Below are 17,786 nucleotides of genomic sequence, written 5' to 3'. Positions count from 1 at the left end.
TTTGGGGCCCTCACAGATAGTGGCAAATAGAGGTCAATTCAGAGAAGTGTGAGGAAATGTATTTGGGTAAGGTTAACATAATAAGAAATGCACCATAAATGGTGGTATAAAATATAAACAGAGACTTTTGGAGGAATAAATGAGCCTTTGAGTCCATGATTACAAATCCCTAAATGTAATCATACTGGTAGATAAAATAACCAAAAAGGTATTAAAGATATATGCTTTCATCAGCTAAAGAATGAATTATAAAACCTCAGAGATTAAGCTGGGACTGTACAAAACACTAGTTGAACCACAACCGGATTATTGCGTGTAGTTTTGGTCACTAGGACACTATAAGGAAGATACGATTTCCCAGGAGAAGATGCAGAGGAAATGTATAAGGATGTTGTCTGCACTGGAGAATTTTAAATATGAAGAGAAACTGGGTAGGCTAAAATCATTTTCTTCAAAACAGAGGAGACCTAACTAGTGTATAAAATGCTGAGGGATCTAAACATGGAATGGTCCAACTCGATTTTATTGAGGGGTTCAAAGTTCAGTTTCATCAATCCAGGATAAGAAATAAGGTATTTAGATAGGATTTTAAGAGTTAATTTCTCACCAAAGGGAGATGGGGATCTTAAACTCACTGCCAAATGATTGGAGAGGCAGAGATCCTCATTAGCCTAAAGTAAAGGACTCAATTGTGCATTTGAAGTGTTTAACGGACAAAGCTAGAGGTCAGGTTCTGGAAAGTGGCATCATGCTTGTTAGGTTCTTTTCAGTAATCATGGACATAATGGGTTAATAAGCCTCCCTTCATGCTAAAAATTTCTATGATTGCAAACAGGGGCAAAAGCTGGTAACTTTTAACCCATTCTTGACCATTATTGTGATACCACTGTCCCATTCAGGTAGTCTCAAAGCATTATTCAACTAAAAGCATAAATATGCCCTTTTAGAGCTACCAAATTGATCTGATGTTGTAAACATTGATTAAGTTCACTACAGGGTTGAATGCCATTGAGGTGAGAAATCTGTACTCCACTCAATTAGAAGAAAGATATGTTATGGATCTGCAAAAAGCACAGCTTAGTTTTCGGAGGGTTTTTTTGTGCATTGCAATGACTACCAAAGGATTAACTATTACATTTCATAAATCTATGTAAAATGTGGCTTTCATGAAGGGAACTGCACACAACAATGCCTGTTTCATCAGTATATAGGTTGTTTGAATGCAAGAAAGAAAAAGATATATATCACGATCCAAGGACATATGAACTGTTAATACTGTAGCCTGTACCAGAGGCATCAATCAGCTTCAATTACCACTGGATGCCTTTAGTACACGAGCAATTGTTAGATCCTGTAACTTACTCTGGCAGTGGAGGGACAGTTTGAAAGAGAAAAAAAAACTAGACATCTGATCTAAGTGAAAGCCTGAGGTCTGCACAGCCAATTACTTAGGTACAACACTTGACAAAAGATACCTTACATTAAAAAACAAACTCCATCGAACAGTGGCAGCTGCCACGCACAGTAGGCAACAAGGGCTGTCCTTCTCCCAACCTCCCCAGCTCTCAAGTCCACTATTCATATGTGCCACAGTAGGGCATATACTTTGTAGAAGGATGATTTCACAGACCCTATTGAATATAAAGTAGGCATGTAGATACATAAAAGAAAATGCATTTCACATTAGCAGTCCAGGCCTTTACCAAGATTTGCTTGTTTAAAGTGAAAACTATCCTGGAACGAAGAGAGATTTAGCCAATTCTCCTTAGGGTTCCTCTTTCACATTATACAATGGATGTCAGGGTAACACAATTTCTTACAACCAGTGATCCAACTGGCTAATGCAGAAGTGGAAGCAACATGTGTTGTTTCAGGTGACTGCTAGAAGAAAAGAAGTCATTGCAATAGCAATTCAGTTTAAATCAAATATCTTAATAGGATAAGCCTGCCATTGGGCACTAGCTGCCAAAACACTCAGCATGAGCAGAAAAACAAAATACCTGCTTAAAGTAAGAGACGAATATTCTACGAATTTAAATATACACAGAAAATGCTGGAAACAATCAGCAAGTCAGACAGCATCTGTGAAGAAGGAAAGGTAAGCGTCTTCGTTCAACTATCTTTCATATGGCATTAAGCATAACTTCCTCTCTCAAAAGATGCTAGCTACCTGATCTGCTGAGGACTGTCTGCATTTCCTATTTTTATTTCAGATTTCCAGCAACTAATGTACCCTGGTTTTTATTCATCGCGTTCACTGGCTGGAGACCTTTTAATGAAGTACCACATTTGAGGTTAAGGTGAGGCTGATGAGGCATTCCAGCTTCATTGTCATGACATCAACTGTGTCTTTGATTATATTACTGCATGCTTCATAGCAGACTTCAGCCACCATGTTAACTTATCACAGAATAATTGCACAGCATTTCTTGTTTTTCAAACTACGTTTTAATCTTAATTGAGAAAATTCTTCATGATCAAGTTTATTTTAATGTTTCCGCCTCCTGTCAAAATTGTTAAGAAATATAGTCAATTCTGTATTATTGATTTACAACAATACTCTTGCTGAGAGGTTAATTACTGAGGCATTACTGAAAATGTTTGAGAAAATAACATGCAGTTGATTTCCCGGAAAAGTTCTATATTTTATTGCAAGAGATAACAAAGCGTGGAGCTGGAGGAATACAGCAGGCCAGGCAGCATCAGAGGAACAGAAAATTGACGTTTCGGGTCAGGATCCTTTCTGAATTTCTAAAGAAGGGTCCCAACCCGAAATGTCAGCTTTCCCGTTCCTTTGATGTTGCCTGGCCTGCTGTGTTCCTCCAGCTCCACACTTTGCTATCTCTGACTCTAGCATCTGCAGTTCTTGTTATCTCTATATTTTACTGCACATGCTTTAGAGTCAAAAACACTTTAATGCCCACAGAAGTACAGATTGTGAACTTCAACTCCAAAACTGCAATATGGTAAAGTAAAAATGCGAGAACTTGAATTTAAATTCAAAACCCAAACAGAAATTATAGGCTTAAATGTGCCATCTAAAACAAAAAGCACATTCAAACTTTTTGATATATACCTTTTGTGAATGCTCTGGAATCCAAATGAAAACTTACTAACCGTAACAGAATCCCCTGTCCCTGCCAAGGAGGAAGTCTGGATGTGGTCGGGGTGGTGATGCATGGGTTAGGGTGCATTCCATTAGGAAAACAGATACCCACAATCTTTCCACTTCCACCTCATCAAGTCAGGATCAGACGGTTCATCTACACTCTTCCACCCCAACACTAACTGAGGCCTTGACGTTAGCAATTAATGTCCATTAAAGGGCCTCATCCACCACTGGTATTCAACCAGAGGCAGGCAGTCAAAGAATCAGCACATAAAAATAAACTGCTGTCAAGTCTGACTACAAGCTTTAGGGGCAAGAGGGAGGCAGCATTCCCCTCTATTAAAGATGCCCAATGTCTGCCCATAGGATCCACGATCAGGAATGAGGGGTGGGTAGCTGAAAGTAGCATCTTGCCCTTTCATCAGATGCGCTGTCTCCTCTCTCTCGCATGTGGCTCTCATGCACCTCTCACCTGAGGTCCCTCAACGATCCTGCCCTTTTGGTGGGCGCATGGTCAACAACTGCCGCTGTTTCTGACAGTGCCGACATCAAGAGGGATCTGACACTCTCGGATTCCTTAATCCAGTTGAAGGCCTGACATTGGCCACCAAAAGGCTTAATTCCAACAGACCCTCCCCAACAATGGTGTCTTTTATCAGTCAGGTACATCAGGGCGGTTTCAGTAGAAGGAAGATGCATTTTCTGAGAAGATTCCATCTCTCGCCACTATGCATATCCAAAGGTCAAACCTTTGGATTACAGGAGATTCAAATATCACCTTGTACTTCCTATACTGTTTCGTTCTTCACGTAACACAAGACTTGTAAGTAACACAGCTACATGGCTTGCAAACTGAACTCACGTATGATTCCATAAACAGGCAAATACACTTGTTGCACTCTATACCAATAGTCAAGATGTTTCCTTCAAATTTCTAGCAACTGTTTAGATTCCAACCTTTTCTAAGCAGCATACTGCAATTCTATTAGACTGACAGAGCAATGACAATTGTTCTGATTTTGACAGTGCATGTGTAGGGTTGCCAAAGTCCAATATTACAAAGAGGAATGAAGAAACATAAAACTAAACACATGAAATAGAAATTCGATGTTTGGAATATATCTTAAATTGGCTCAGATGTGGAGTCAAACCCACATTACCTAAAACTTTTGAGATTCAAAACATAACGTTACAGTCATGACTGGGGACAATGAAAAGTAACGACAGGAAAGATAATGAGGGGGAGAGTGCAGGAAGTGGAGTTGAAATGCCCATCAGCCATGATTTAAATGGCGGAGTGGACTTGATGGGCCGAATGGCCTTAATTCCACTCCTACGTCTTATGGACTATCTCTAAATAGTCAGTTACTGCTTTTTCTGAAGGTGGAACATGCTGTTTAATTAATAAGCATTCAGTATGGAAATAAATGATATGCAAATATCATACATATCCCTGCATATCATAAAAGACTGTACAAATCAAACCAGTTGTATTCGTAAGTAAACGTCACCTAAACGAGACAGTGTTCGTCAATCAATGCTCTTTCTCTATTCCAATGCTGCTTTAGCTGTTGTGGTGTTATTGTGTCAGTGATGTAAATACTAAAGATTTACAGTAAAGAATCATAGAGTTTTAAAGCACAGAAACAGACCCTTCGGTCCAACTCATCCATATCAATCAGATATCCTAAATTAATCTAGTCCCATTTGCAAGTATTTGGCCCATATCCTTACAAACCATTCCTATTCAGGCACCATTCAGCTGCCTTTTGAATGTTGTACCAGCTTCCACTACTTCTTCTGGCAGCTCATTCCAAACATGCACAGCCCTCTTTGTGAAAAAGCTGCCCCTTAGGTTTCTTTTAAACCTTTCCCTCTCACCTTAAACCTATGCCCTCTAATTTTGGACTCCCCTACTCTGGGAAAAACACCTTGGCTACTCACCCTATCCACGATCCACATGATTTTATAAACCTCAATAAGGTTACCCCTCAGTCTCCGATGCCTCAGGGAAAATAACCGCAGCCTATTCAGCTTCTCCCTGTAGTTCAAACGTTCCATCCACAGCAACATCCTTGTAATTTTTTGGCACCCTTTCAGGTTTCGCAACATATTTCCGACAGTAGGGAGACCTGAACTGAACGCAGTATCCCAAGAGCAGCCTAACCAATCCTGTACACCCACAACATGACACCTAACTTCTATATGCAATGCACTGACCAATGAAGGCAAGCATACCGAACGCCTTTTCTCACTACCTATAGGAAATTTGGGCTAGCATGTTGGGTTATCACTGCTGGTAGGAAGATTTTATGTCATACGCCATCTCTCATGTGTTCTTTCACTTTCAGCTTTCAGTAAAATCAAATATGTCCAATGAGCTGCACTATTCATCCTCCACTCACTTAAGCAACTAAACACTCAAGAAGGAAAACTAAAGAACAACAGTATACATGCTATTCATATTTATTTTTAAATATCAAAAGCAATTCAGTTATTAACAAATCCTCTTGGTATGCAGTTTATTAAGCTGCTTAAGCCTCTCAATGAGTCTGTTGCTATTCATATCTACGTATTTTATTCTCCACATTTCTGACCCTGATCTTATCTGAGAAATTCAAACCTGGACAGCTATTAAAGAAATATAGCAAACCGTCTTTCAGGTTTTCCACTATTCAAACAGATTAGCAACAACTCAGAAATAAATGGAATGCGTACAGGAGATCCTATAATCAGAGAATACATACTTAGGTCACAACAGAGGTGGGAATGGACGGTGCATTGGAGGAATCAGGCACTGTCTACTGTCGAAACAGCAGGGCAGGCACCGACATGAGAGTCATAACAGTGTTTGGAGGGGCTGAAACACCAACTCCGAATTATGATGGGATAGCGGACACAAACTCAGGCTTCAAAGTCCTCAGATTGTTGTTCTGCCCGAAGTGAATGGTATATACAGCCTCAATTATTTATTTAAAGAATGAACTTCAGAACAACACCATCCATTAACTGCAGAAGCTCACCATAATTAATTCAGACTTCTATGAGAATGACATTGGAAAAACTGCAAAAGATACCATGTTGCTGTGATTATAAAACACTGATTCAAACAACAAGCTCACATTTCAGATGAGCAAAGCCCAGCTACTTTGTAACTGCTATCCAAACGCTTGAGAAAAGATTCCATTAATATCATTCTGTAATTGCCAATGCATTATTTTGGAATTTTTTTTTCAAAGAATGCGTGAGAGTTTGTGACAACTTGACGGTGAGTTTGATGGTCATGCCTTTGCTCTGTTTTGGAATAATCACTGAGTAACAACACAGATGGTAATGACAGAAGCGGTCTTCAGAGTTGCTAGAGAATTTTATGTTTAATAGAATTCCCTCACTATCTCCCTAGCTCACTTTGCTTCTTTAAGAAATTCCTCAAAGATTACCTCTTTGATCAAATTTTGGTCATTAGCCCTAATATTTCAAGTCGTTGGTGGTCAAATTCTGTTTCATAATGTTCTTCAGAAATACCTTGGAATGTTTCATTATATTAAAGGTGCTACATGTAAGTTTTTATTTAGTGAATACACTTTTTAAAAGAACAAAAAAAAGTACATAGTCTACAAATTAGGATTAGGCCATTCATGAGAGATGTCAAGAAGAACTTCAACTCAATGGATAATACAGGCTTGGAACTCTCTTCCACAAATGGTAGATCAGTTGTCAATTTTAAATGGGAGATAATAAATTATGTTAAACAAAGGTAGTGAGGGATATGGGCCAAAGAAAGATGGAGTTAGGCCACAGATTAGCCATGATCTCAGTGAACAGTAGAACACGCTCGCAGGGCTGAATGGCTTACTGCTGTTCCTATGCTCCTTAGAGAAATATGAAGATTAGAAGAAATCATATAGGTGTTGATATTGTATCTGTATATTATCTAGATACTAGTGCAGCATCTCACAGTATGTCACTTCCTCCCATTCAGAATAAAGACAAAGTTACTCAACATTAAGTTCGCTCATTAAACAGAGTGGAAAGTTCAGGAATGAAAAACAGAGAAAGGATACAAGTTTCAAGCATATATTTGGATTTTGTTTTCAAAAGACATCACTTTAATTCTAATGTCACTTTCCAAACAAAAAGATTTTGCTTGCAAATCAATATTTTAAAAAAGTTGGTGTTATCAGTCAACATAACCTTACCATTCAGCCTTGCTTGCCTGTTGGACCTTACTCGCAAAAATGTCTAAAGAGAAGCAGAAAAGAAAGGTGAAAAATAAACATGAGGCACTTAAACTGTCAGATTCTGTTTTAATATCTGTGAAAAATATGCCTGAAACAGATAGATTGCAGTGGATGTTCTCATTGCCTAACTGTACAGGATGTAAACAAAACCTACTTCCTCCTTGCCATTAGTCTGTTCTGTATCCTCCATTACTGCTGGCTCCATAGCAGGATTAAAATGGGATGACCTATTAATATTACTTGGCATGAATGTAGCACCTGCGAACTTTACACCTTTATAATCCGATCCGAGCAGATCACAGAAACAGAGAGGATGTCATTAGATTCAAACCAAGAAGCGGCATCTTGCTCAGCTTACAACAGGCCTTGGAAACCGTGGGGTCACGTGACCAGGGAGTGCAAGGTGAAAGTGCAAAGTACAAGGTGCACGTGCCTCCATTGGCCGATAGGTGGCAGCAAACCAGCACTGAAACACAGTGCCTGGATCTTCTGCTGTTTGAACCAAAACCTCTACTCAATCAAAGTCTGATTTCTGTACTGGATCATTCATTTGTTTTGTTCAATCATTACACGGAATTGATTTAACATATTTGATGCATTGAAAACTTAAAGGAAACAAAGCCAATTTCGGTAAGCTATGGGTATAAATGGAAAGACAAAATCTGCATCATCTTTTTATTCTTACCTCAATCAAGCTTAGACTGAAAAAGATTTACTTTATGAATAGCCATTCATTGGAACTGTTACAAAGATAGCTAATATTTGTCAGTAGGCAATAAGTAGCTGTGAAAGTTATATGACTTGTTTTAAAATTCCAAAAGAAAGATGAACTAGTTTCCTGACTTTTTTTTAAACACAGATGAATATTAATCTGAGTAAATTACAAGATTCAATTGAGGAACTTTAGATGAAGTTTAGATGATGTTACGCACTGCTCCAGTGGCCTGTAACAGTTTTCTAAATCATTTTTGATGGCAACATATACCAGACTAACTTTCTAAAATAAAATGTTCTCAATTTACGAGCATCACTCCAGCAAAATGTGTAAGATTATGACGATTTAATGTTGAATGCAGGGTACAGTCATTTATCATGCCCATGTAACCTGAAGAATAATCATTCCACATTATTAGTCGTGTGGTATTCAAAGACTGGGAATGACATCCATGTTATGTATTATTTAGCATCAATGACTAGCTGGTTTGCAGCCATACCTGTAAAATCACAAATTCAGCAGCATCTACCCATCGTTGTAGAAGAAAAATACTCACAAGCATCAGGGTTTTATTTGTTCTCAGAATGTTGGCAAGCCCACATTTATGGACTATCTATAAATGACTAAGCGGCAGATATATTCATTATTTTTCCTGGATAGTGAACAATTATGCAACATTTTAACATAAATGATTCAACAGCCTGGAGGGAAAAAAAACTTGTGAAAAGCAAACAAAAATAAGATAGAAGAAAAATGCGATGTTGAAAAGCAGCTTCACGGAGGGCTGCTTCTTAGACATTTATGTCCCTTCTGCGTGTAAGGAGTTTAATGATAGCACAACTAGTAAAAAACATTTTCATTAACTACATGAGAACGTCAATTATCCAAACTATTTATAATTGGAAGTGTTGAGGATCTAGAAATTCATTTGCTGAGATAATCAAACAACAATTAGTTTATGGGCACAAGGTTTTTTTTACTTTCTCTGTAGGAATAGAATCATAAAGCATACAGGACTCAAGGACTCTATTCGCCCCATCATAATAGGGCCAGTTCTTCAACATGGCTATCCATAAGTACCATATTCCCACTTTATCCCTGAAGTGTTGCAAATTAATTCCTTTTTAGAAAATATTCAACCTGTTTCCACCACACATCCATGTAGTGTACTTGAAAAATTCTCTCCCATTCTGTATTTTATTATATGGCTTTCCTAAATATAACAACAACTACTTACCATGTAAAACAAAACCGACTTTTCTCCCATCTGATTGTTTGCCACTGAAGATGACTAGAGGTACAGTTTTCACTTCTATTGGACGATTTGACTGTAAACAATTTATCTAATGACTAATAGATATATTTTAATTACATCTGATTTACAAATAGGGAACAGCCAAGGAAGACCTGATTCGTCTTTGGTGAAGGTGCACATCCAAATTCTGAAACTTTTTAAAAAATTCACTGACTTTGAGAGATTATGTCAGCAGACTCTTTTTAAAAGGGTTATGTTGTGAATTGTTTTATTACGGAGGTTGTATATTCTTTTAAAATATTGTGGAGTGCCTCAGCTGCTGTTCTATAATTCATCATAGTTGTCAGAGTGTGAGCAGAGTTTTCAGTGCAGGTTGTTGCAAGTGGATTAGCCTGAAACCTCCTCATTGAAATGGAATCTCTGATAAATAATTAGTTTGTAATTACTGAGCATCAAGCAGGTCATGGAAAACCTCAAGGAAAAGTTACATAATTGTAAGAACTGTAAGTCTGAAGAACACTCACTTGTTGTATTTGTGATTGTTGCTAAGCAGAAACACAATTCAGACTTACTTTCCTTACACAGACTGCCCTCTTTTTGGGGAGATGGGGGGAGGTCTCAGAAATGAGATCACTTTGGGATCAAGATGACCACCCAGTGAGACTTTTTTTGTGTTGAGGTACCTCCCCGATGATATGCCAGCAATGAAAATCCCAAACCCAATTAAACCCCTAAGCACACAGGTAAGCTTGGTACTAAGTTAGGCAGGTTTCAGGACAGTTGATAATTCACCAGCCAGTCCAGCTCATTTATGAAACCTAGAGAGATAGATCTGTCAGTAGCACAAGGACTCTTTGCTTAGCTCTATATAACTTTTCATATCACTTCTCCATGGTGAAGCAGCAGGAAGCTGATCATTCTGTGTACTAGTAGCCTGTACATTTCAGACTGTTAAATTGCAGCATTACCCACGAACATACATATGGGGCCTTTTAGCTATGGCTTGATCAACCTTTACCTAAAATTTGAGCATAGTGATGGGATTGTGCACTGATCAGGCAAGGGGACACTTCTTAGCTTAGTTGATTTTATTTTTCTTTTAAGCATCTGTGACACAGAACAACGGCAAATAAATCTGCATACAAAGAATGGAGTGAATATTTCCTCAAAATCATATTTGTAATAAATGGGCAAAGTATGTTAAATCAGTTATAACAATAATTCATTTGAAATCAAACAGAAAAATTAACATTACTTTAGTGATGTTCCAGTTTCATACTGAGAAGCATTTTATTTTCCCATCCTCTGATTTGACAGCTAAAACTGTGCCAAATAAAAATGTGATAGTTCTGTGCTTGGTTCATATGTTTTATAAACAGGATAATATTAGACAAGTAAAACAGTTTCTACCTCCACCAAATAAGCACTTTATCATCATCATTGTCTGCTCTAATTATTACTTTTACTTCTCATTGGCAAGGTAAATCAACCCTGATTCTGGATCTTTGTGATTATCCAAGAGCTGATGTCTGAAGTAAACCTGAGAACAGGTCAGGTTTGACTATGATGATCCAAGTGATTGAATAACTTGCTAACACTCACCACCCAAGGTAAGATATGAATGGTTGTTTGTTCCAAATGATGGAGAGCTTGTGATGCTAGAGGAGCAATATGTCAGGATAAGTTAAAGCCTTTGGGTTAGAAGAAATTGGAGAATAAATGCTTAAAGGCTTTCTTTTTGGTTTTAAGCTAAATGCGATAATTAAAAATTATGAAAGCTTTCTTTAGTGTCCAGAGCCTGTCTATTTTAAAGAACTTCTGTTTAATTATAATGACTATTTTTATTGACCAGTCTTCATAAGCTTATTGGACTTTTATGTGATCCAAATGAGCTTTCTCATAATGCTTTTATTGGACAACGGCATTTTTACAGTTTCACTGGCTAAACAAAATTGACAAACAATACAGTATTTAAAGATTCCCACAAACAGTCTTTCAAAGGATATTTTTCTTAAATTGCAAAACCCCATTTTTTTCCTGCTTTTGCTTCCTTCACTGGGAATTCCTGTTCACAACTTCTCAATGTGGCTATTCAGTTCACCATTAGAATATGACACAAAACAAAACAGGGTGCTCCATATATTTGTTACTGCCTTACCTCAATCCCTGCCCATGATGGCATGGACAACTCTAACTTAAGGTGGAAACATGAGTACAACTTCATTTCTAACGGTGCCACAGCACATCATCTTGAGGCCAAATGAATGATCCCGTGGAGCTGCCCAATTTTCATCCAGCTATGGAGCCTTATTGGGACAACACCTGGAGTACTGTGTGTGGTTTTCATCTCCTAAGGGAGGATATGCTTGCCACACAGCAAGCGCAGCCAAAGTTTATCAGACTGATTCCATGAGATGGATGGTTGATCTAAGAGAGACATTGAGGAGGCTTTGCCTGTGTTCTCTAGAGTTCAGAAGAATGAGAGATGATCTAACTGAAACTTACAAATTTCTTGCAAGGCTTGTCAGGGTAGATACCCAAAGGATCTTTCCCTTGGTTGCAGGAGGTCCAAAAACAGGCAGCAGTCTTAGAATATAACTGAGATGAAGTAGGACGTCTTCACTCAAGGAGTGATGAATTTTCGACATTCACTGTCTAGATGCTGTTGAAACTAAGCTACTGAGTGTGCACAGGCATACTCAATCTATATCAACAAATTACTAGACATTGAAAATGTCAAGATGTCACATGGGGATAGCACAGAAATATGGCATTGAGGTAAATCAGCTACCACATTTTTAAATGGTAAAAGAGGCTTGAGACACCAAATGGCCTAGCACGGGACAACAATGGAGTCTGGATCATTAAATGTATTCAAGGCTGAGTCAGACAGACTTTTGATCAACAGTGTTATGGGGGCAGATAGAAAAGTGGACCTGAGGCCACAAGCAAATGAGCCATAATTTTATCAAATGACAGAGTTGGCTTCAGATGCTAAATAACCTACCTCTGTTCATTTTAAAAAATCTTTATTCATTCATGGGATATTGACAGGCTGATATTAATTGCCCATCTCTAGTTGCCCTTCAGAAAGTGGTGATGAGCTGTCTTTTAGAATTGCTGCAGTCCTTGTGATGTAGCCACCCCACTTTGTGACACAGAGAGAGTTCCAGGATTTTGACAAAGCAACATAATGTATTTCCAAATCAGCACGGTGTGGAGTTTGGGGGATTACTTTCAGATGATAATGTTTCCAGCTTATTGGCTGCTCTTGTCCTTCTAGGTGTCAAAGGTTTCAAAGGTATGTTAAGGTAGTCTTGGTGAGGTGTTGCAGCATATGTTGTCTATGATACACAGTACTGTCACTGTGTGTCAGTATTTCATCATGCCTCTGGCATGCCTTATCGATTGTAGACAGGGTTTGAAGAGTCAGGAAGTGAGTTACTTGCCACAGAATTCCTAGTCTCTTTTGAATAAATCATTTATATGGCTAGTCCACTTCAGTTTCTGGTCAGTGATAACTCCCATGATATTGATAGTGGGGAATTCAGTAATGATAATCTTGTATGGTATCAAGGGACAATGATTGGGCACTTTCTTGTTGGAGATAGTCATTGTTTGGCCCACGTGCAGCACAAATGTTTCTTGTCACTTGGCAGCCCAAACTCTAGGGCTTGCTGCATTTGGGCACAGATTAGTTTAGTATCCGAGGCGTGAGGAATTGTGCTGAACACTGTGCAATCATAAGGGAACATCCCCATCTCTGACCTTATGATGGAAAGGATGTCATTGATTGAAGTAGCTGCAGAGGGTTGGGCCAAAGATGATAACCTGAGGAACTCCTGAAATGATGTTTTGTGACCGAGGTAACTCAACTCCAACAACCACAATCATAGTACTTTGTACTAGGTATGACACCAACCTATCGGACGGTTTCCCCTGATTCTCATTAATTCCAGTTCTCCTGGAGCTACTTGATGTCACACAAAGTAAAATGTTGCCTTGACATCAAAGACGTTCCTTTTTATATTCAATTCTTTTATTTCCATTCGGACCACAGCTGTAATGAGGTCAGCAAGCAAATGCACCTGGTCAACTAGCAAGCAGATTATTTTTGAGTAAGTGCCATTTGATAGCACTGTCAATGACACCTTTAATCACTTTTCTGATGGTTGAGAGTAGTTTGATTGGGCATATTGGTCAGTTGGATTTGTTCTGCTTTATGTGTATAGGACATACCTTAGCAATTTTCCATATTGTCAGGTAGTTGCCAGTTTGTAACTGTACTGGAACAGCTTGACAGGGGATTATTCTGGAGCACAAGTCTTCAGTACTATTACAAAAATGTCATCAGGGCCCGTAGCGTTTGCGGTATCCAGTGCCTTCAGCCATTTTGCGATATCACATGGAATGAATCATACTGGCTGAAGACTGGAATCTGAGATACCCCAGATCTCAGGAGGAGGCCAAGATCGATCATGAATTTGGCACTTCATGTTGAAGATGTCTTTTTCACCTGGACTGGTGCAATTTACTGAGCTCTTCCATCATTGTAGACAGGGATATTTATGGAGTGTCCTCTTCCAAAGAATTGTTTAAATGTCCACCACCATTCATGACTGAATGTGGCAAGAGTGCAGAACTAGTCATGGGCACGTGCATCTGCTACAGTTAAATAGTGAGAATGTGGTCAAGCAGGTCTTTCCAACGATTGGTTTCCTCACTATCTGCCACAAGTCCAGTCTATCAGCTATGTCCTTTGGGATTCAGCTCAGTTACTGCCAAGCTTGTCTTGGTTTTGGACATTGAAATCCCTTATCCAGCATATATTCTGTGCCCTTGTGACCCTCAGGGCAACCTCCAAATTATGTTCAACGTTGGGGAGAACTGATTTTTCAGTTGGGGCTTTAGATGGTAACAACTAGTCACAACTGCATGTGAGTGCGCTGCTACCTCTGGAAGATCTGTGCTGTTGGCAGAACAGGACACAGCCAGGGATATTGATGATGATATCTGGAACATTTTTAGGTCTGATTCCATGAGTGTCAGGGCAGCGCGGTGGCTCAATGGTTAGCACTGCTGCCTCACAGCAACAGGGACCAGGATTCAATTCTAGCCTCAGGTGAATGTCTGTGTGGCATTTGCACTTTCTCCCCGTGTCTGTGTGGGGTTTCCTCCCACAGTCCAGAAATGTGCAAGTTAGGTGGATTGGCCATATTAATTGCCCTGTGGTGTCCAGGTATGTGTAGGTTGGGTGGATTAGCCATGTAAATGCAGGGTTATACAGATGGGGTGGAACAGGGTAGGGTGCTCTTCAGAACGGCAGTGTGGACTTGATTAGCTGAATGGCTTGCATCCACACTGCAGGGATTCTATTCTATGAACATCTATGCCAAGCTGTTGTGCGACAAGTCTCTCAATCTTGGTAAAAGCCCTCAGATGTTCAAAGGACCGCGAAGGGTCAGCACAGCTATATGTGCTATTGTCCAGTGTCTTGTTTGATGTTGGGTGGTGCATCTGGTTTCATTATTTTATCTGACTGTGTAGTGGTTATTTACATCTGAGTGGCTTTTGAGGCCGTTCCGGGGTATTTAGGAGTCAACCACATTCAACCTAATCCTGGAGATCTTGTGGTAGGAAATGAATTGTGCTGTTTGACAAACAACAATGAAGTCTCTGCAACAGTTCAGGACATGTCACATTCTTTTGATATTTTTTGGAAAAAATGATAACTGCATGAGACTCATATTGAGGTCATTGCAGCAAATTCAGGGTATTCACTCCAGAAGCTCCTTTTACTTTACCATTACTTATTGTAAGATTGTGATTTCTAAAAAGGATCTTGCTACTGAAAATTCCTATTTAAAATGGGCCTTGCTGATGAGATTTTCCATTTGAATGAAGCCCTGATCGTAAAGTGAATCCTACTGGTGACACACTCAATATAAATTCTGTCCTGTTGATGAGATTCTTTATGAAAAGGTTTCCTGATAGTGACATCTCTTCCCCTCTAAAAGAACCAGAATAGCTGGAACATTGGCTGGAAATGCATAAAAATCACTTTACACCTGGGCTCTTAGAACAGTCAATGGATGCTGTTCTTCCTCCAATCCCACCTGATATCTGTCTGAATGATGAGTGTCATCTGTAGAGAGAGGCGATGCTGTAGGAGATTCTCCTTCCCTTTTAATTGGCGCAGACAGCAGAACAGGCTGCAGAGAGAGAAGAAAAAAATCAAAGAAGCGTCATTCACAGTACATCCCATACTTAGTGAATATGAAAAGCTGTGTCAGACATGGGAAAATATTAATCTTGTTGAAATAGGATTACAATTTATATTATTGAAGAAGCACACACACTGATGCAACAAGACCTACAGAATCTGGCAGTGAACCAGGGCACAGGCATCTTCTCATCAACTTAAAGCCTTGAGTTGCTCTTCTTCAGAGCTACTATTCTTTTCTTCTTCCAGCATTCAAAAGACTTGAGGCAATGAAACTTTAACCCTTATAACTGTGTTCAGATTGTCAGCTATAATGTCAATAATCTGCATGTTTGCAAACCTTTGCATAACTAGTTTGTCATCTTGTCTACATAAATGCTTTTACTCCATGAACATCAACCTTATCTGACTGATAATACCAGTGTGTTTGGAAATCATGGTGGAAAGTTCACATACTTCAACTTTGAGCCACAATAGGGACGTAGTGGATATTAAGACTCACTCTCTATAACTAAAATTATAACTTGTTCCACTACTTGCCTGCTAACACTGCTAGGTAAGAATTGTCACAAAGGAAATGTTGCATTGCTGTGTTGCTAGAATTACAGAATAACTCTTGGAAGCCAGAGCTTAAATCGAATTCGATGAGAAGCCATGTGAAACTCTATGAAGAAAGTAGTCGTGCATCCCTTTGGCTTGCAATGGAATATATCAATAACCATAACAACTTGTATTTATACAACCCCTTTTTCAAGTAAAAGTGTTGCAAAGACTTCAAACATTATTTAATTTTATTTTATAGTGGAACCGAGATAGCTACTGCTTCTCTGAAAAGAGAATATGGTATGAATGTTCTATTTGAAGGTTGTATGCCAAAGTTATTTCAGGTGAAATTAAATGGGCCAGGCAACATTCAAAGCACCAAATACTCAGAACATGAACAGTTGTCACACTGTACATTGAAGGAAACCAGCAGTTTTTTTTAGTTCAGTCACAGCAAACTGGGCAATAGCATTGTGGAATTGAAAACCTTGGCCGAGACAGAGTAAAACTAGAAATAAGCTTGAAATCATGACTAGCCATATACAACAACATGTTAACATATTCAAAGTACTAATATCTCAGTGGCAGTCTGTTGTCTATCAATAAATCTCTTAGGGTGAGAATCACAACAAATGTGTGAGGCACATTTGAAACAAAAAAGAGCTTGTATACTCCACTAACTTGACTTTTTCCAATAGATCTGAAATAAATTGTCCAATTATGCATTCATGCATTCTCCGCAAATATTTAATCTGCTGCAAGGACCAAAATAAAGCTCAGAACATTTCCATGAGAAGAAAGCTTGGTGTTATTTTCATTTGAGTCCAAAGACTGTTTGGGAAAAACTCCAGGGTGTCTGTCTACCATTCTTAAGTCCTTACCTGTTACTTTGGTCCAAAATAAGTATGTCCCATATCAAATTTTGGAACTGTTGTAATTTGATCATATACATGTTCTTTTAAATTCAATCTCTTTTGCAATTATGTATTTTTTCCTAGTATTTTTATAGTATTTCATCAACATAATGTTAACTACTTTTGGTAGGAATCTGTTATACATATCTACAAGTCTTTGGGGAAAAAGCAATTTTTTTCTAATCTCTTGTCTTGCTTGAGGCTTGTCAATTTTGTACTCGAGTGCTCTAGTATGACAATCAAATTTGAAGTTAAATAACCTGCTTTCATCTGCGTTATCCCTACCTTGTGGCATTTTAAAAACCTGAATCACGCCATATCACTTTTTTTCCAAGCATGAACAAGGCAGATTCTGTCAGTCTATCCTCATTACATAGTACCAAGTGTTAAAAACATCCTTGTCACTCTGATCCCAATCATTCACATCAAGCCCTTGTGATATCAGACAATCAGGAACTCAAACATGTCTACTGGGCACAAAGATGTATTCTTTTAATAAATCGTCACTCTCTATCACCAATCCCTGAAAGAAATATTTCTTCTTCATTACGTATGGCTAATAAGATTGTTAGAGCTCCATTTCTAGTACTTAAAGCATAACACCAACAATGCACTGTAAAAGAAAACAAACAATTAGTATTAACTACAATTGGTGTGATTGATTATTTCTGCCAATTTATAACTATTTTTGTTTAGAATGATTAGTGACAGCAAAATAATAAGGGAAACTAGTGGAGAGAAGATATTAAGGATGACAGTGTGAAAGAGCTGAACTAACAACATTAG

The 17,786-nt window shown here is 38.6% G+C and overlaps 1 protein-coding gene across 4 annotated transcripts in view; it reads right to left on the bottom strand.

The window, feature by feature from the left end:
• rnf220a (ring finger protein 220a) overlaps window positions 1-17,786 on the bottom strand; it is a 479,432-nt gene that overhangs the window by 108,220 nt on the left and 353,426 nt on the right. For all 4 annotated transcript variants that reach the window (XM_048539068.2, XM_048539069.2, XM_048539066.2 and 1 more), the window contains exons 5-6: window positions 15,437-15,532; window positions 7,309-7,351 (exon numbers count right to left, since the gene is read on the bottom strand). In XM_048539068.2, the coding sequence (XP_048395025.1) occupies window positions 7,309-7,351; window positions 15,437-15,532 (139 nt within the window). The remainder of the gene's footprint in view (window positions 1-7,308; window positions 7,352-15,436; window positions 15,533-17,786) is intronic.

This window comes from Stegostoma tigrinum, chromosome 8 (genome assembly GCF_030684315.1).
Source record: "Stegostoma tigrinum isolate sSteTig4 chromosome 8, sSteTig4.hap1, whole genome shotgun sequence".
NCBI lineage: Eukaryota > Metazoa > Chordata > Chondrichthyes > Orectolobiformes > Stegostomatidae > Stegostoma > Stegostoma tigrinum.
Note: the sequence above shows the minus strand (reverse complement) of the source record. Positions and strands in the feature narration are given on the sequence as shown.